Source organism: Mirounga angustirostris, unplaced genomic scaffold (genome assembly GCF_029215605.1).
Source record: "Mirounga angustirostris isolate CCGP_5_RB_7025 unplaced genomic scaffold, mMirAng1.0.hap1 SCAF_1, whole genome shotgun sequence".
Classification (NCBI taxonomy): Eukaryota; Metazoa; Chordata; class Mammalia; order Carnivora; family Phocidae; genus Mirounga; species Mirounga angustirostris.
In genome coordinates this window covers 25,921,262-25,939,325 of record NW_026991709.1, presented here as the reverse complement: position 1 = coordinate 25,939,325, position 18,064 = coordinate 25,921,262, and the positions used below count along the sequence as shown (strand labels likewise).

General features: G+C 38.8%; 1 protein-coding gene across 4 annotated transcripts in view; it reads right to left on the bottom strand.

Annotated features, from left to right (window-relative positions):
* The window catches only part of CUNH21orf91 (chromosome unknown C21orf91 homolog), a 40,735-nt gene extending 23,224 nt beyond the window's left edge, over window positions 1-17,511 (bottom strand). The window contains exons 1-2 of one of the 4 annotated variants that reach the window (XM_064579972.1): window positions 17,254-17,511; window positions 16,202-16,335 (exon numbers count right to left, since the gene is read on the bottom strand). In XM_064579972.1, coding sequence (XP_064436042.1) covers window positions 16,202-16,335; window positions 17,254-17,387 — 268 coding nt within the window. In that variant the 5' untranslated portion in view covers window positions 17,388-17,511. The other 3 variants (XM_045902630.3, XM_064579959.1, XM_045902633.2) reach the window with 3 other exon arrangements.
* Window positions 17,512-18,064: the final 553 nt, after the last annotated feature.

Sequence of the window (18,064 nt, the reverse complement as noted above, 5' to 3'; positions counted from 1 at the left end):
TGTCCAGAGGTAATTAAGCAAAAAGGGTACTTAGAATGAGAACATGGATGGAAGCTACCCATGTTCTTACTGATGATTTCATATGGGATACTAAGCTCACAGCAGCATACAATACAAAAAGCTAAATCTGTTTTTCTAATACATTAAAATTATGTCAAATTTAGACTATAATTTTTAAGTGGCACAAAGTTGCACTATAAAAAGTTTTAAGTCAATAATCCAACTGACCCAAATAAACCTCTACTTGTTCCATTTTCTCCAAAAGAGCTTTAACTGAGTGTACTGATGTTTATTCTAAAATTGTTTTTGTGCACGAAGTTGTCATAAAAGACTCCTAAAAAGCTACACAAATTTACTGTAGTATGATTTGAGTTACCAGTTTTAAATATCTACTTATATGTGACACAAAGAGACACTAATTTGCAGAAAAAAACCCAAAACCCCCAACTTTCCTAAAAATAAAGTTAAAAAGATACATGTTACTTAAACAAAAGAAAGACTGAAAAAAAACCACCTTTAGAGTAACACCAGATGAATGGGGACAAATCATTATGACAAGGTAAAATTACAGGTTCAAAAGTCAGAAATGTGATAGGTGTATGAATTCTTTGCCCTTTATTTATCTCATGAAACCTTGTCTGCCTGGTTAAGGTTCTGAATGATATATTTTCTTACAAATAAGAAAAAATGAAAAGCTGCCCCCCAGCTATTTTAAAACCTCAGTTTTGCATTTCAAACTTCTGCATGTATTTGAATCACAGTTCCTGAAATTCTAGTTGACTATTCCTTAAATAAATGCTAAATAGCAGCATCTAGTAGAGATATATTAGCTAGTGAATTTGAAAGCATGTATAATTCACTTACTGCTATAGGTAGTAAATGGTAAAAGTTCAGGCTGATGGGAAACAATCATTACAATTCACTAACCATTTGATAAGAAAAACTAAAGCTAAAAAAAAGCAATAATAATTGATGAATCATACTGCAAAATGCTAAAATAAAAAAATATTGTGACTATGTGTTAAAATTGCATTATAGTAATTCTAGAGTAGAAAGAACTAAACAAAGGGGTTGGAGAACTGACGTACAATAAAACTTTCCCATCATGAAACAAATAGTTTTTTTTTTTTTAATTGGAAGATTACATGGTATTAATTCAGCAGTAATGGAAGCCATTAAAACAAATGATAGGACTGCAGATTGGGACGTGCCTCTGATCTAAAAGTCTACCCCTGGGAATTTAAGCTACAACAGAATGGGGATTTAATCAGACATGCATAAAAGATGTACGTATAAAGATGTTTTAGTACTGGTATATTGCAAGGAAGCTAAACATTCATCAATGGGATAGTGGCTAAATAAATTAGGGTACAATGGGATGCAACCTTAAAGAAAAAGTGGTAGAATTTTACCTAACATGAAAACGATGTTCCTAATATAATACAGTAAATGAAAAGGCTGATTATTAGTTGGTACATACAGTTTGATTTCATTTTTTAAATACAATTTACTATACATGTGTGCATGCACATACACATACATAATCTACTGCAGAAAATAATTTAGAAGAACATACCAAAAGTATCAAGAAATTGATGGTAGATAGGTAGGTGCGACTATGAATCTTAATATATATATATATATTTTAAGGATTTTATTTATTTATTTGACAGAGAGAGACACAGTGAGAGAGGGAACACAAGCACGGGGAGTGGGAGAGGGAGAAGCAGGCTTCCTGCAGAGCAGGGAGCCGGATGCGGGGCTCGATCCCAGGATTCTGGGATCATGACCTGAGCCAAAGGCAGATGCTTAACGACTGAGCCACCTAGGCGCCCCTGAATCTTAATATTCTTACTGCTTTCTGTATTTTGATTTTTCTGTAACAGGCATAATTTGCTTTTTCAATGAAAAACATTTAAAAAATGCCTGTGAAGAAATACATTTTGGTTTGGGAAAGAACACAGCATTCCTTGGTCCAAGACAAATTATGCTTTAAGTATTGTATTGTATGTTCCAATGGACTAAGTGAAACAATAAAGACTGAGATACTAAAATGGTAAAAGGCACACATGCCTAAAATTCTCAAGTTTTACCAAGACTGTGAGAATTTTCTTAGACTAACAATGTATGGAGCAAGGAAAAATATTTACCTTCAAATGAAAGCCGTTCTCCTGCCCCAAAGAAAATCATAACCACATTATAGTTTTATCTGGCAATCCTCGGTGAAGACCCAAAGACCCAAAGGAAGTAAGGGAAAAGGACACAAGTGAACACAGTTTTATATTGTTGATAAAAAACAAACTGTGGTGAAAGGATTTTCTGAGCAGCTGCTACATGAGGGAAATGATGAAAGCTAGAGCAGAAAAACCTACTGAAATCAAATCACAGAAAGGTAAACTCAGGGGCGCCTCGGTGGCTCAGTAGGTTAAGCATCCGACTCTTGATTTTGGCTCAGGTATCTCGGGGTCGTGAGATTGAGCCGCACCAATGGGCTCCGTGCTGGGCGTGAAGCCTACTTAAGATTTTCTCTCTCCCTCTGGCTCCCCGAAGGTAAACTTGGAATAAATTCAAGCCTCCTCAATGTACATAAAACATTAAATGGAGAAGCTGTTCAATATACAAACCAATCACAGGAATCTTTTCAGTATTTCATCTTTTGAGATGAAATGCAAACAAAATCTTTCTATATTTGAATTTAAATACTAACATTCACATCACATACTATATTTACCACAGGGCTTCTATATTCATTATCTGTGTGATCCTCACAGCTGCCCCATGAACACAGGCAACGATGTTATTTATCATCACCTCTATTTAAATGTACTCCCAAAAGCTGAGCTGTTGCATACCAGGAGAACGGAGAAGTAAATGGTGTTTAGAGCAGAGGAAACTTAGACAAACCAAGACATGGAGAAGAGAAAGAAAGGGAGGGAACCGGAGTGAGAAGGAAAGAGATGGAGGGGGCACCCCTTTGGAAGACTAATGGAAGATGAAAGTGGCAGATGAACACATTTTAAATGTCATGCTAGGGAGCTAATAACTTAACCTGAAGAAAATGGCAAGGAGTCAGTGGACAGTTAGTTCTATGACAATGAATGACAGGAAGAGATCTGTACTTTAAAGACCTTTCTTGATACTGAGGGAGAACTGGGGGTGTAGGGCAGTGAGGGGGATAAAGGGATTGAATCTATGAAATGAATTAAGTGGTCTTGAGGAAATACTGGTGAGGAAAAAGGGCCTAGACAAAAGTACAGCAGCGGGAATGAAAAGTAGGGAACAAGTGGGAGAGAATCAATAGGACTCAGGGACAGACTGCAAAGAGAGGGTGGGTGGAAGGAGTCGGGTAGCAGATAGGATCAGCTGCTAACTCATAGGCCAATTCGCCTTTGTATATCAGAAAATTATCCCTGCCAGGGCATACAGCTTGAACAGCAGAGCCTAGGTAAGATTTCTGCTCTACACATCCCTGCACCTACACAACTCTACATGGGAAGTCCTGAAGAACCTGGAACCATTCATTCACTAATGGTGCTTTTTCAAAGTTTGCTCCTGAGAACCATCTGCTGAAGAATTAGCTGGGATTCTTGTTCACATGCAAATTTCTAGACTCAACTCTAGACCTATTGAACCAAAATCTCTGCATAAGAAGCCCAGAGTTTCATGTGAACAAAAGAATGAAATATAAATTGCGTGTGTATATGGAAGTAGAGATAACATTTAGTTCAAGAAACTTGAATTCAAGACATGTATAGAATATCTAACTGGAGGGGTCTAGCAAGCAGGTGAATATACAGGTCTGGCACTTAGAAGAAAGATTTGGTTTGGCCTGGCACTGTGTCTATGGTAAAGTACAGAGGTATGGTTGAAGACACTGCGGTGAAAGAAACAGAGGAGTGCAATATGAGAAGGCAAGGACAGAATTCAATGAAAACACTAGTATTTCAGGGACCTGTAACAGGCAATGAACCTGGAAAGACAGAAACCTGGATAGAAATAAGAAGACATGTATTTTATCATGGAACCCAGGGAGTCAAGCATTTCAAGGAAGTGGGAAATGTTAAATGTCAGATTTTGAAAATGGTGACCAATTATAGGGGCGCTGAAGAGTAAGATGGGAGGACAGACAGAGGAGACCATGAATGAACACTACTGTTTCAAGAACTATGGTTTAAAGGAAAGAGTGTTTTTGCTTGATTTTTCCTTTTAAATATGGGAGACATGAGCATTTCTGCCATTCTAATCACCTTTTGGTCAATCTGGCAGGATACAGAGATGATAACTGTAGGCTGGTAAGATGATGAGTAAGCATAAGTTAAAACAAATGGAGGAGAGGGTAAATAAATGAATTAAGAAGAGTGGGTGGTAGAAAAGACAGCCCGTAAAAAGCATGAAATTTTTCTATATCCAGTCTTAACTGGATTAATTAAGATCTTAATTTCTTTCTCAAGACATTTATGGCTGGTATTTATCAGACACAGTTAATAAATACACTGGTAACCTAAAACTGAGTTTTCTGGAGAACTTTCTGATACAGTATGTAGGAATTATATTTTATTTATATTGTATTTATTCTACTTTGTAGTAGAAATATAGCCAAAATGTTGCTTGACATTGAGTTGAAAATTGATGATATCCTGAAAATAATCTGAGGAGCCAAAGTAACAAAGTCAAGATTATAAAGGATACTTTAAAAATAAACAGAAATGTTCTCAGGGCAAATATTAACAGAGTTAATGAGGAAGTAGAAAGAACACAAAAACTTTAAAATTTTTTACACTGTGCCCAATACTTAAAGATCGTTACGTACTTTATGTTAATTTTGAAATACTCCCCAATGCCACTAAAATTCCTCAACATATGGGCTGTTTTCAAATCAGACTAGCAATTTTTGTTCCTTAAATTCATTGTAGATATTATTCCATCAGTTATCCTAAGTTTTAGATATTAATAATGTCATTTAACTATATTTGTAGAACACTGTAGACATTGGAAGGTGCTTTTACTGTCTATTAAATTTAATCCCCACGTTATTACATAGGAAATGAACAATAAGTGTGAATTTTAAGTAAGATAATACATGGAAAAATATATTGGTGACTGAATTTATACTTCATAAAGGCAAATAATCCCGTATCCTCTTCTAACATGCTATATAATTCATTTATTCTATTGTCTTTTACCTCTTCTCAAGTAAAGTTTGCAATGGTGGGGATTTATGTTTGTTTTGTTCAATGTCTTATCCTCAGCTACTAGAATTTCTGGCAGTTGCTTAATTTTTACTGAATAACTGGGCTTAAAAAAATTGCTATGGACCCAATGACATAGCTTTAATTACGAGATTTAGATTTTAATGGGTATACAGAAATCATTATTCTGCCTTTCTGGTATACAACTGAGACAGTAAGGGCAAAAAGCTACCAGAAATCGGAGCACCTGGGTGGCTCAGTCATTAAGCGTCTGCCTTCGGCTCAGGTCATGGTCCTGGGATCAGGCCCCACATCGGGCTTCCCTGCTTGGCGGGAAGCCTGCTTCTCCCTCTCCCACTCCCCCTGCTTGTATTCCCTCTCTCACTGTGTTTCCCTCTGTCAAATAAATAAATCTTAAAAAAAAAAAAAAAAAGCTACCAGAAATAGATACACCAGTTTAAAATTATTTGTAAATAAACAATGTTCCCTTATCACAAACTATAAATCCAAGGCTGTGTTTAATGGGTTTATTCCCCTTATCAAAATCCTAACAGATGGTGTGCCAAATTGTATTAGCATAATTTAAATCCACTCTAACTAGAACTATAGTTAATACCACATTTTGACAATTTTTCAGTGTTAGCCACTTTGGTTTCAATCACTTACACATTTTTCATATATTACTATATTTGAAATTCACACTTAATGTTAATTTCCTATATGATGTGGAGATTAAATTTAAGGTGCTGTAAAAGCACCTTCCAATTTCCAAAGTGCTATACAAATATAAAAATATGTTGTCTTCATATTATATTCAGTAATAAACACTGGAAAATTTTAAGTTTTATTAGAACATCAACAGAGGTGCAATATTTCTACATATGTCCTAAATATTTCTAAAATGTTCTACTGATGTAGTTAAGTTCAATGCTCATTATCTTCTAAACTCAAACTTTCTAGAAAACTCACCTCAAACTACTCTTTCTCTCTTTCTCAAAGCACCCCAGGCACTTATTGGGGCTGATGAGCAAAAGGAACACGGTGTGCAATTCCAGGAATGGTGCTAACATTTTCACTTGTGTTTGCACTGATTGCCTCCACTTACTCAAAATCCTATTTCCTCTTGAGAGAAAGACTGATCAGGCTATGTTAGCCTCCATTACCTGGATGGTTGGGAGGACAGAGAACAGCGTTAGAACCATTACCTCAATACAAGCTGACACCTGCATGATTCTATAGCAAATGTCAGTCTACTCTCAACTAGCTTATCCTTTCTGGGCAGGAATGGAAAGACCATCACATGTATGTGTCCCTTCTCCCTGATCATTACCAGTCCAACTTAAGAGTTCTAAAAACTGTATTTTCTTGACAGATTGTTGAGATTACAATCTATATGGAGACTGCATCATTCCACTCTCTTAGGTCATCAGAAATGTACATTTTCAGATATTCCACTGAACATGCATTAATTAAATATGGGTAGAAATAATTTTTTAAAAATTACATCTCTCTTGAGACCCAGATTTTGTTCCTTGCCTCAATATTCACATTTGTATAATTCATCTCTAACTTTGCCTAAAAGTTACTTAATGTCTCCTAAATTTTAATAGTTCATGTAGTTTTCTTTGGAGGCAGAAATGATTTAGGCACTTGGTTTTTTTGTTTTTAAAGATTTTATTTATTTATTTGAGAGAGAGAGAATGAGAGACAGAGAGCACGAGAGGGAAGAGGGCAGAGGGAGAAGCAGACCCCCCGCTGAGCAGGGAGCCCGATGTGGGACTCGATCCCAGGACTCCAGGATCATGACCTGAGCCGAAGGCAGGCGCCCAACCAACTGAGCCACCCAGGTGCCCGGCACTTGGTTTTTTAGAGTCAGAGGCCTTGGGTCTGGACTTGTAAGCTGTGCAGTTTTGGACTAGTTACCTAGACTCTCTGCTCACCTTCCTTATTAATCAAATTGTGGTAACACAGTACTTTACAGTTATATTAAGAAATAAAACAATGCAAGGCGCCTGGGTGGCTCAGTTGTTAAGGGTCTGCCTTCGGCTCAGGTCATGATCCCAGAATCCTCGGATTGAGCCCCACATCTGGCTCCCTGCTCAGTGGGAAGCCTGCTTCTTTCTCTCCCATTCCCCCTGCTTGTGTTCCCTCTCTCGCTGTCTCTCTTTCTGTCAAAATAAATCAATCTTAAAACAAACAAACAAACAAAAAAAACAATGCATGTAAGGTGCATAATACTTGACAAACAATACCTATAATTTAGATAAGTCCCTTATCTAAAAATGTAAATGCCTTAAGTATTTACTGACAGTTGAACTAGCTTCTCCCAACTTGAGAGTGGTATTTCACTTCTTCCAGAGAACAGAGAAACCTACTTTTGTCTTCTTTCTTCACAGGCCAATATTACTTTGCATGGAACAGAAAAATTACCCTTTTATTTCTGGGTAGCTGATTTCTCTTTATCAACTTCCCAGTAACAGTTTTAAATTATTTTAATCACAAAACTTGTATCCCTTTACTGAGAATAATTTTGACCTACATATTAAAGATTTTCAATCTAGACTTATTTCTGTATCTCATAAAACATTTTTCATCTTTGTCCACAATGGGATGAAATAACTATGAAGTTGAACCAGAATGCCATTTTTAAATATTCTAACAAATCCTTTTTATAAAAATAATTATATAATTATAAAATCATGATGCTATTACTAAGATATTCTGGGTTGTATATTCTGCTTCCTTGTTTTCAACTTTAAATTACTGATTTAAGGAATATGTTTTTAACACTGATTTAAAAAGGACTCAGGATCATCAAATGCCTTGGGGTCATCATTATGAGCACAAATCACTCTGTTGGGGTGTCCAGAATAAGAGAAATGCAATGAATAAAATGAATCTAGAAACACCCTTTCTAAACATAGCCCTGTTAAAAGTTCTTGCTCTGTGTTTGGAGAAAAGTACTTGCTCTGTGTTTGGAGAAAAGTACTATGTTTTTTATCCTCCTGACTGAAAAGGAACCAATTATCAGTTAGTAGTATTGGCTACATTTTATTTTTTTGAATATGATACAAAGTTCTATTAGTAAGATTCATAAAACCTCTAGGAGACTCCAGAAAGATCTCATGAAATTCTGTAAAAGGGCAGAAAAACAGCAGAAAAGTTTCACTGTGAGGAAGTTTAAAGGAAAGGAAATGTAAAGAAAAGCAGTACTCTTGTCTCCTTTAGATAGATTCACTCATCAGTCAAATATTTATTCATTACTCCTTGCCAGTCCTTGTGCTACTGCTGATTATATACTAGCAAATAAAAGAGACTCTAAAAGGAATCCATGCCCTTACGGAATTAAAAATGGGGGGAGGGAAGCACATCCAACAAATACACAAGCAAATAACTGCAGTAAACAATTTTAACAAGTACCATGAAGAAAAGGGTGCTGTGGGGAAAGGAACATTAGGAGAGGAGTGGGGCGGGGGGGGGGGGGTGGAGGGGGGAAGGGGCAGTGAAAGGCAGGGAAGGCTACTTTGAGAAGTAACTTTTTAAGAATTAAGATACAGGTGGGGCGCCTGAGTGGCTCAGTTGGTTAAGCGACTACCTTCGGCTCAGGTCATGATCCTGGAGTCCAGGGATCGAGTCCCACATAGGGCTCCCTGCTCAGCAGGGGGTCTGCTTCTCCCTCTGACCCTCTTCCCTCTCATGCTCTCTGTCTCTCATTCTCTCTCGCGCAAATAAATAAAAAATTTAAAAAAATTATAAAAAAAAAAAAAGAATTAAGATACAGGTGGGTTCTCTCTGTGGAGCTATCTTGCATGTATTTTAGCTAGGCATATAAGTCTATACCTTCTCCACACCTGACTTCCAACCCTGGTATTTTTGGTTAAAGGGATGGAGGGGGAATTCGCTTATTTATTCACTCACTCATTCTGGAAAGAGATATGGAGAGGGTAGGAATAATAGCTTTGATCTAGACATGTAATTTGAAGTACTTATGCATTATAAAAGTAAAGATGTCTAAAAATTAGTTGCATATATTGATGTGTAGCTTGGGGGGTGGGGAGATGGGAAGGAGACAGGAGTTAATTTGCTAGTTTTCATTATATAAAAGGTCATGAAAGCCCAAAGAGTGAGGATAAAAAGGCTAGGACAGAATATGCTAACAGTAAAAAACCAGAAAAACAAAAACCTATAAGGATTATCAGGACTAATCAGAAACATTAGGAAAACAACTGAGTGAATGGCATCATTATACAAGTGCTGGTCTATAATTTAAGCACTTAAAATATGACAAAGGTCAAACAGAGAAAAGTTCAATTCCCACAGTGGTACAACAACTCTGACATGACAGACCTGATCTGAATCCCTTCTGTGCCGTTTACTATCAAGGTGACTTTAAGGCAACTTTACTTGACCTCAGAGCCTTCATTCCACCACATATAAATGAACTACTACCATTTACCTCTTAGTCTTGATGGGAGAGCTCGGTTAGCTATAATAAATGCTTGATTCTGCATAAAAATCAGTGGCAAATGAGGGTTTCCCACCTGCCTAGTCATTTCTACAGGCATTTTAGCTATACACTGTGTCATAAATGGGAGAAAATAAGTATTAATCTTTCCCTATTTAAAACTTAGATGGGCATATACCTCTAGCTGAATTGACAGAATAATAATACCCATAAGTAACTTGCCCAAGTTCTCTCAGTTAGTAAATGGGAATTTGAATCTCGACAGTCTGGCTCCAGTATGTCTGCCCAACCGGGAGTTTCTGGACCTCTGGAGCACAGTATCACTCCACTTCGGTTACTCTGCAGCCCCATCCTGAGCATCAAGAACAGACAGATCTGAGCTCCACTGCTTATCTGCCAAGTACTCTTCTTGGAACAAATGGCAACAACTGGAGTTCGGCCTTCTGAAATAGATTCTGGCACAGTAATTTCAAGATTAAGAAATACAAGTATGAAACTGCTTTTATTGGTTACATTTGAGAACCAGTATGACACAGAAACTTAGGGATCTTGCTAAGAAAAGCCAACTAGTATGTGGTAGGGTCAAGATGCAAGGCCAGGTCTGAGTCCAGGGCCCACATGCTTCATCAGCAGAGCAAAAGTGGAGCAGTGACAGATGTGTCCAGCTGTAGAAAAGCAATCTTCCTTGTAAAGATGTGAGGAAGGTGGAACTACCATGTTAGTCTATCATGAACAGAGTCAGGGAGAAAGTAGGAAGAGTTTTTCCAAGATTATAATCTCTAACTTGCTTCATCACACAAGTTTCCAACAGAGTAAAATATTGGGGGGGAGGGTTTCTCTTTAAGAGCAATAGCATTAATCATTACATGTTATATACTGAGACAGGTCAGAAACTTGAAAATTCTTACGGCTGTCTGGCAACAAGTCCACATGTGATCTGGCTGCATGTCCATCCTCAGAATATAAACCTTCATTCTGCTAAAATCCCTTCTAGTTCTAACACCAGGATTAGAAGACTCATTAGAGCATTACTTGTTGGTATTAGCTGGAGCTCAAATAGTGTGTCCTCAACGTGGAATAACCTTTAATTACTAGGAAGGCCTCTCTGTGGCTGATTTTGCTTGTTGCCTACTCAATATCCTTTGTCCCTTTCTTTGAAAAACACTGATTTTATTTGGAGCAGCTTCTCTTCAAGGGCAATGAAATGTGTAAGAAACTATTAGGTGGAAATTCAGGAAAAACTCCTTTTTAGATGCAGGAGATTACTAACAGATGAACTTGAAGACGGTTAAGTATGTGGCAAGGAAGGTGGAATAGAAAAACAGGAGCAGCTTGAGACCTTCTGATCATGGAGCTACCATACCAACTGCAGATTCAACTTCTTTTTATATGGGAGATATAAAATACCCATTCTATTTTATTTCACCGTTATTATCCTCTTACATATAGCCAGATCTCATTCTTAATGGATATATCTTCCCAACCAAAATTTGGTTACAATCTAAGTTTTAAATTCATCCTAGACTTTAGATTTAGAAAACTTAACAAAGTTAAAAGGGAGGGAAAGTTGGGAGTAACTAAAAAGAAGCCACCATGACAGGGATAAGACTGTGGAACCTGGCTCCTCAAAGATGGGTTACCAGTTAAGTCCCAAGTCTTCACTAGATGTTGTTAGCTTAGATTCAATTATTTTTTAAAAAATATTCTAGAATTTAAACTTATCACCAGTCAAACCCACTTTCCACTTCCATCCCTCCCTATTTCTGTCCATATAATGAGGTTTAACTGTTACTGCCATTTAAAAAGTATTCAAGTTTATTTAAAGTGTCACAGGTACTTTAAAGGCATCAAAAAGGCAGGTAAGAAAAAAAAAATTAACCTTGTGTCTGTATTTCTAAGTGTATCAAAGATAACTAAGTTAAAGTTCAAAAGTTACATTAAGTTTTATACTTTAAAGTGCTCTCTTAGTTAATACAAATGTATGATGTTTGCAATCATGTGAAACAACAGAAAGAGGCTAATGCCAGATTCAGTTAGCTGTATATACAGTTTCCCTATCACAAGGGGTGGGTCATTTTACTTAAGTGGGAAGATGCTAATATGTCAGAAGCAGGACAGTGGAAGAGCTATCGACAGACTCTGAATAGTAAATAACCAGTCTTGACATCCAAACCGAATCAGGACTTAATATTGAGATTCAAACTGCTCCCTGACTACTAACCATGTGAACAGTGTTTTGGTCAAAGACACAGAATCAAGGAAGAACGAGATTAAAAGTAAGCACTGGGTTCACCAGTGCTTTAACCAAGAGAAAAGACCTATAGATTTTTCTTGCTAGGAAGATTACCAAGGATCTGAATTTGGATTGGCTTCTAGAAAAGTTCCTAGAAAGTTCAACAAATTAGGGGGAGAAAGAAGACCAAGATGCACTAGTAAGCATTAGTGATGCTTACTAATCAACCATCAAGTTAGACTAAAACCTTGCTTGGCATAAGAGGAACTGATACAGTCTTAGAAAAAAAAAAATATTTTCACAGAAAAGAAAGGAAGTCAATTATTAGAGGAAGGTAGGGATGCTCTAAGAATTATTTGCACAGTGTTTTGGCACGAAATGAAACAGACAGTATAAAGTAACAGATCAGAGTCCTGGATCTTTGTCCCCTCTAGTTTCATTTCTGACTCTGACCTTTTACAACTGAGTTTCGTTACTGGCTCTTGATTGCCCTGGGCTAACTTCCTCCCAGCCTCAATAGCTTAGGGAAAGGTAGTAATTTCATCACTAACTGTAGAGATTTTAGCATAATGAACTATGATGCATATTAGAGTATCTGATCATACATGCACAAAAAGTTTATAGTGTTTTAGGGCCATGGATATAGGCCACGAGTATTAGTAAGTTTATGCATCTGTGTTCTAATCCATAAGCAAATTATTCTAATGGTGAATTACAGGTACGAAGAAAAGTCAATCTTACGAGCATTTCAAAAGAGTTGAATTCTCAAAGTACACTTCTTAGGTCCTTGAAGTATACAAGGAAGTATACAAAATGTAGGTACTATTTCCTTTTAATTACCAAAAAGTCACAGAAAAAAGGCAATTCAGAGCCATGCTCAGAATATGAAATCTGTCAAGATTTAACTGTCTTTTGTTATTTTTCTTCTTTTATTTTCATTTTATAAATATATGCATGCACACAGCTTTTAAACAAGAGGCCATTTGATTAGACCAGTTTTGATTTGACCTAATGAGCAATCCCAAAGACATATAAAATATTTTTATTTACTACAAATGTGTGGAGTCAAAATTAGGTAAACTGTTATTATTCCTTAAGAAAATTTTTAACTGGTCTCTTAGCAGAGAAAACAGAATGCTTCAGAGCAAATTTAGCTAACCAGGTAAGATCAACATTACCGTACTACAAAAAGTTATACGAAACTAGTGAAGTTAAATGTCATGTTTTACAAGTTCTTCTTACATTCTAACATTCATTGACTTGCATTGTGCTAACAGCTTTGTAACTTAAAGTGTTCTAAACCTTAAAACACTTTAACAGATTTACTGACATAGACAAGAATATACCTTGTTATTTTTCAGGTATGTAATTACTTTATTATCACTTTTTTTTTTCATTGACTTTTAAAAACCTGTATACTGATATGAAAACCAAAATTCTGTGGAATTCAGAGTTTTCTCCTATAATAATCTTATGACATTAAGTTAAAATGATTATAATAGACTAGTGCAGTAAATATAAAAATCTGTATATTTGGGAGAACTCATATCAAATAAATTGAGATAAAAAAGTTTAATTCTAAAATAATTTTTCCTCATGAAGGTTTAATTCACATTTTAAAATATTGGGGTGCCTGGGTGGCTCAGTTGGTTAAGCGACTGCCTTTGGCTCAGGTCATGATCCTGGAGTCCCTGGATCAAGTCCCGCATCGGGCTCCCTGCTCAGCAAGGAGCTTGCTTCTCCCTCTAACCCTCCCCCTGTCATGTACTCTCTCTCTCTCTCATTCTCGCTCTCTCAAATAAATAAATCTTAAAAAAAAAAAAAAAATATATATATATATATATATATATACATAAAATCCTAAGTGTATGTAGAGTACAAAATGAAACAGTTCTAATTCAAACTGAGAACGGTCTTTTAAGTTAAACATAACTATTATTTCAACAACATATGACTTATATATTAAGATAGATATTATTAGGGGGCGGGGGCGCCTGGGTGGTTCAGTCCATTAAGCGTATGCCTTTGGCTCAGGTCATGATCTCATGGTCCTGGGATGGAGCCCTGTATTGCCCTACATTGGGCTCCCTGCTAAGCAGGGAGTCTGCCTCTCCCACTGCCCCTCCCCCACTGTTCATGCTCTCTCTCAAATAAATAGAATCTTAAAAATAAAATAAAATTTAAAAAAATATGTTATCACGGGGCACCTGGGTGGCTTAGTTGGTTAAGTGTCAAACATGATTTTGGCTCGGATCATGATCTCATGGTCCTGAAACAGAGCCCATGCTTAGTGAGGAGTCAGCTTGAGATTCTCTCTCCCTCTTCCTTTGCTTCTCCCGCCCTACACCCCCCCATGCTCTCAGAACGCATGCTCTCTAAAATAAACAAATCTTTTAAAGAAAAAGATATTTTCAGAAATGAAACATTTACAAAAGTGGTACCTGAGGAGTATTTGTATATTCTCTATATAATGACAAAAAAAGTTAAAAGGCTTATTTTAAAAAGGCGAGAAAAGCAATTTATGGAAGTTTAGGTTTCTGTGGAAAAAGTCCATCACAGCACGATCCCCACTAACGATGATTTAGTAGGAAGCACTGGTTAGGAAAAGTTGGCTGACCAAGTAGCAAGAATAGCTAATTAGGATTCAGGAAAATGGGTTTCTAATATCAGCCCTATCAACTAAAATAACTACTGACAATAGCTCAACGGTATTAAGATCATATATACTGGAAACAATCACCAGGCTTCAAACACTAGCATGTCAATTACTGCTATGTGACTTCGAAGTGCACTTCTTAGGTCTCAAAGGTTAGGTTCCATCACCTTTAAAATGTATAACAGAAGCCATGCCAGAGCTATTCTGAGTTAACTAGGGTAACTCATGTAAGGTGCTTAGTACAGAGTCTGGCCCTAACAACAGGACGCCATCACCACTAGAGCAACCTTGAACGGTCCTATTTGGCCCTCAGTTTCCTTCAATGTAAAATACAGGTTTGAGCTGGATCATTTCTAATGTCTTTGCCCAGCCAAAATTAAAATCTACAATGTAGGCACATGAGTGCCTCAGTTGTTAAGCGTCTGCCTTCGGCTCAGGTCATGATCCCAGGGTCCTGGGATTGAGCCACACGTCAGGCTCCCTGCTCAGCGGGAAGCCTGCTTCTCTCTCTCCAACTCCCCCTGCCTGTGTTCCCTCTCTCATTGTGTCTCTGTCAAATAAATAAATAAAATCTTAAAAAAAAAAAAAATCAACAATGTAAAAGAATACATATAGAGCCAACTCTTATTTTCAAAGAACATAAATTTAGATCTTTCACTGTAGTATTATTAAGGACATGGTAATTCAGATGCTATACAAGAACCGTATTTTTAAGTGAGCCCTTTTAAATTAGTTATAATGACTACACTTATTAAAGACAAAGTTATAGGTATTCTATTTACCCCCAAGAAATCCAAGATCTTCCATCGATTATCATGTTCAGCAACTGTAATTCTTCCAGAGTAAAATGGCAAAGCTATCATAACCAATATGATCTTAAATGGAAAATGAATATCATATAATTATACTTTTTTATTTTAAGAATATTAAGATTCTTTTTAGTTTGAGTCATATTTTTTGAAAGTCAGGGTCCATAACATCAAGATTAAAGAAAAAAAACACATCCCTCATGTTTCTTGAGGGCAAACTATTAATGTCTATACACACATTAACTGTATACCAATCCAAACAAATAGTACATGATAACATTTTTTTTTAATATTTGGAGAACTCTTTTTCATATGCTTTCAGAGATACTATTAAGAAATGTAAAAAACCTTTTTAATTTTTAAAAACTATTGAAAATGTGTGTGATTACTGAAAAGAGGTTATCTAAAAATTTAAGTTTTTCCAGATAAGACAGCACTAGGGAAAAGTTCTAGCTTACCTCAGTCAGGTACCAGCATGGAAGGCCAAAAGAATTAAATTACATTTGCCCATCAACTAAAGAACAAAAGCATACACACAGATCTATTAAACTTGACAACTTAATAGTCTCAAACCAGAAAACATGTTTACTAACCAATACTCATACTTTGTTTTTTATATTAGCAGAAATGGGGTTAGTACTGTGGGAGTTTAAAAAAAAAAAGGTAAACATTTAAGTTCACAGCTGTGAGAACTTCAGCTTCAGTTTCCATAAATCCTTATCTTTAACAGATCTTCACACATCATACTTGGCACAATTTCCAGTCATTCAAGAAATTTTATTTTACCTTATGACCAGTTCAGCAAAAGTAAAGTTCATGCCATAAAATCGATCTATACTGTGTCCTTACCCTCAATATTTAGCTCAAAACAAACGTGGCAGAAGGAGAGTGTTTCTTTGTCTGTTCCCAGTTTACAAACACTGCAGATGTTGTCATCGTTCAAATCAATGTTCACAAACTGCTCCTCTTCGGTCATAGTGCCCCTGTTAAGAAACAGAAAGAGAAAGTCATGCAATTTCAAGAACCCGACAGTATGGTAATATTAGGAACTTCTAGGAGAAGGATGCTCTTTATCTAATGCAACAGACTCATCAAACAAGCATCGCCATACTTGTACTTCAGTATCCCTCTTACTGTGTAATGACACAAAGCTAGTCAAACTTAAAGCCTTGTCAAAGGTGTCACTATGCCTAAATGCCTTTTTCTGATCCCGTATTTCATTCGGTTGAGGAGGGGACCTGAAGGAAAGCAGGTTGCGGGGGTTCTGCTCTGCCCCATCCCCGGCCCAGGCACAGGGAGCTTAGCAGCGCTGCCGGGGCGTCTTTCAACCTACTTAATGCTGTTAAATACAGGAAAAACGACCTGTTCGGGACACTGCTTTGCTAACTTCATTGTGGGAACCCTGAGATGCGTTTCGCTAACTCGACGTGGCGAGGCTTCCTATCGGAGATCCGCGGCAGGAAAATACACGTGGAAGCGCGAACACCCGAGGACGTCCCGGCAGCGTCTAAAGCACCCGCACGGAAGGCTGGGCAGAGGCTCCACCGTGCGGGTCCGGGACGGCCGGAGCCGGGGTGTCCAAGCCGGGCCGGGAGGTGCCTTGGGGTCCCTTCGCCCCGCACTTCCTCCAGCCCAGGAAGAAGGCGTCCGAGGGCCAAGGCAGCCCGTCAGCCCGGGACTCAGCGCCTCGGGGAGCCAGGCCCCCGCTCCACATCCGGCGTTGGGGGCGCGCGCCCGCCGCGCACGATGCCGCGGACCGGGAGTCCGTCTCTCCGTCCGTCGGGGCGCCCCGCGCGGGGCCGTGCGAAGGGCCGCGCGGCTCGGAGCGCGAAGGCGGCGGGACCGCGGGACCGCGGGGCCGAGGCGCGGGCCGGCCGGGGACCCGGGCGCGAGGTCTTTACCGTCGGCTCCGCGCGCCGCAGAAGCAGCTCCGCGCGGCTCGGGCTCCTCCACTATTGTTTCCGGCCGCAGCTGAGGCGGCGGCGGCAGAGGCGGCAGCCGCGCGCCCGGCCCCGCCCCCTCCCGCCGGTGCCATCCCGCGAAGGCCGGTGGGGGGTGCGCGGGGAGGCGCGGTCGAGGGCAAAGCTGCGCGCCCGCACGGCGGCTGCGGGCTTCCCCTCTCGCCGCCTGCGCCGACGCCGCGTCCTTGGCTAGGATTTCCTCGCGACTCCGCGTCTCTTGGCCGGACCTCTTGCGGTTCTCTGGAACGTGGCGACTCATATGCCCCCCTCCTCGAGGCACGTAGATGGAGGAGTCCGTTACTACCTCCCCCTTCAGCGTAGTGGAAACTACTGCCCCCCGGCTGGGGCCGCGGGGGGCGGGGGCAGAAAAGTGACGAACGGATGAGAGAAGGGGACGGAGATGCGTGGGTGGGATGTTGTTTGAAATCAGTAGACTGAAGCAGGAGTATCACTGAACGTCGAGTTAGGTTCCGTTGAAATATTTAATGAGGGAAAAGTTCATATTTCAGGTTTCGTAATTTAGGGATAATTTTAAATCCAGAACCTTCCTTTTTAGATGGGGCTCCCCTCCCCTATAATATGGTCCATTCCATGCACGCCCACGGGGATAATCCCGGAGCCCCCTCCCCACTTTACTTTTCGGTCCCGCCCTGTTCTCAAACTCTGGTACTTAAATTCTTTTGCTTACTTTGCTTGACGTTTTAAGCCTTTTTTTTTAGGTTACAGTTTATGCAATACTTTCCACTTACAT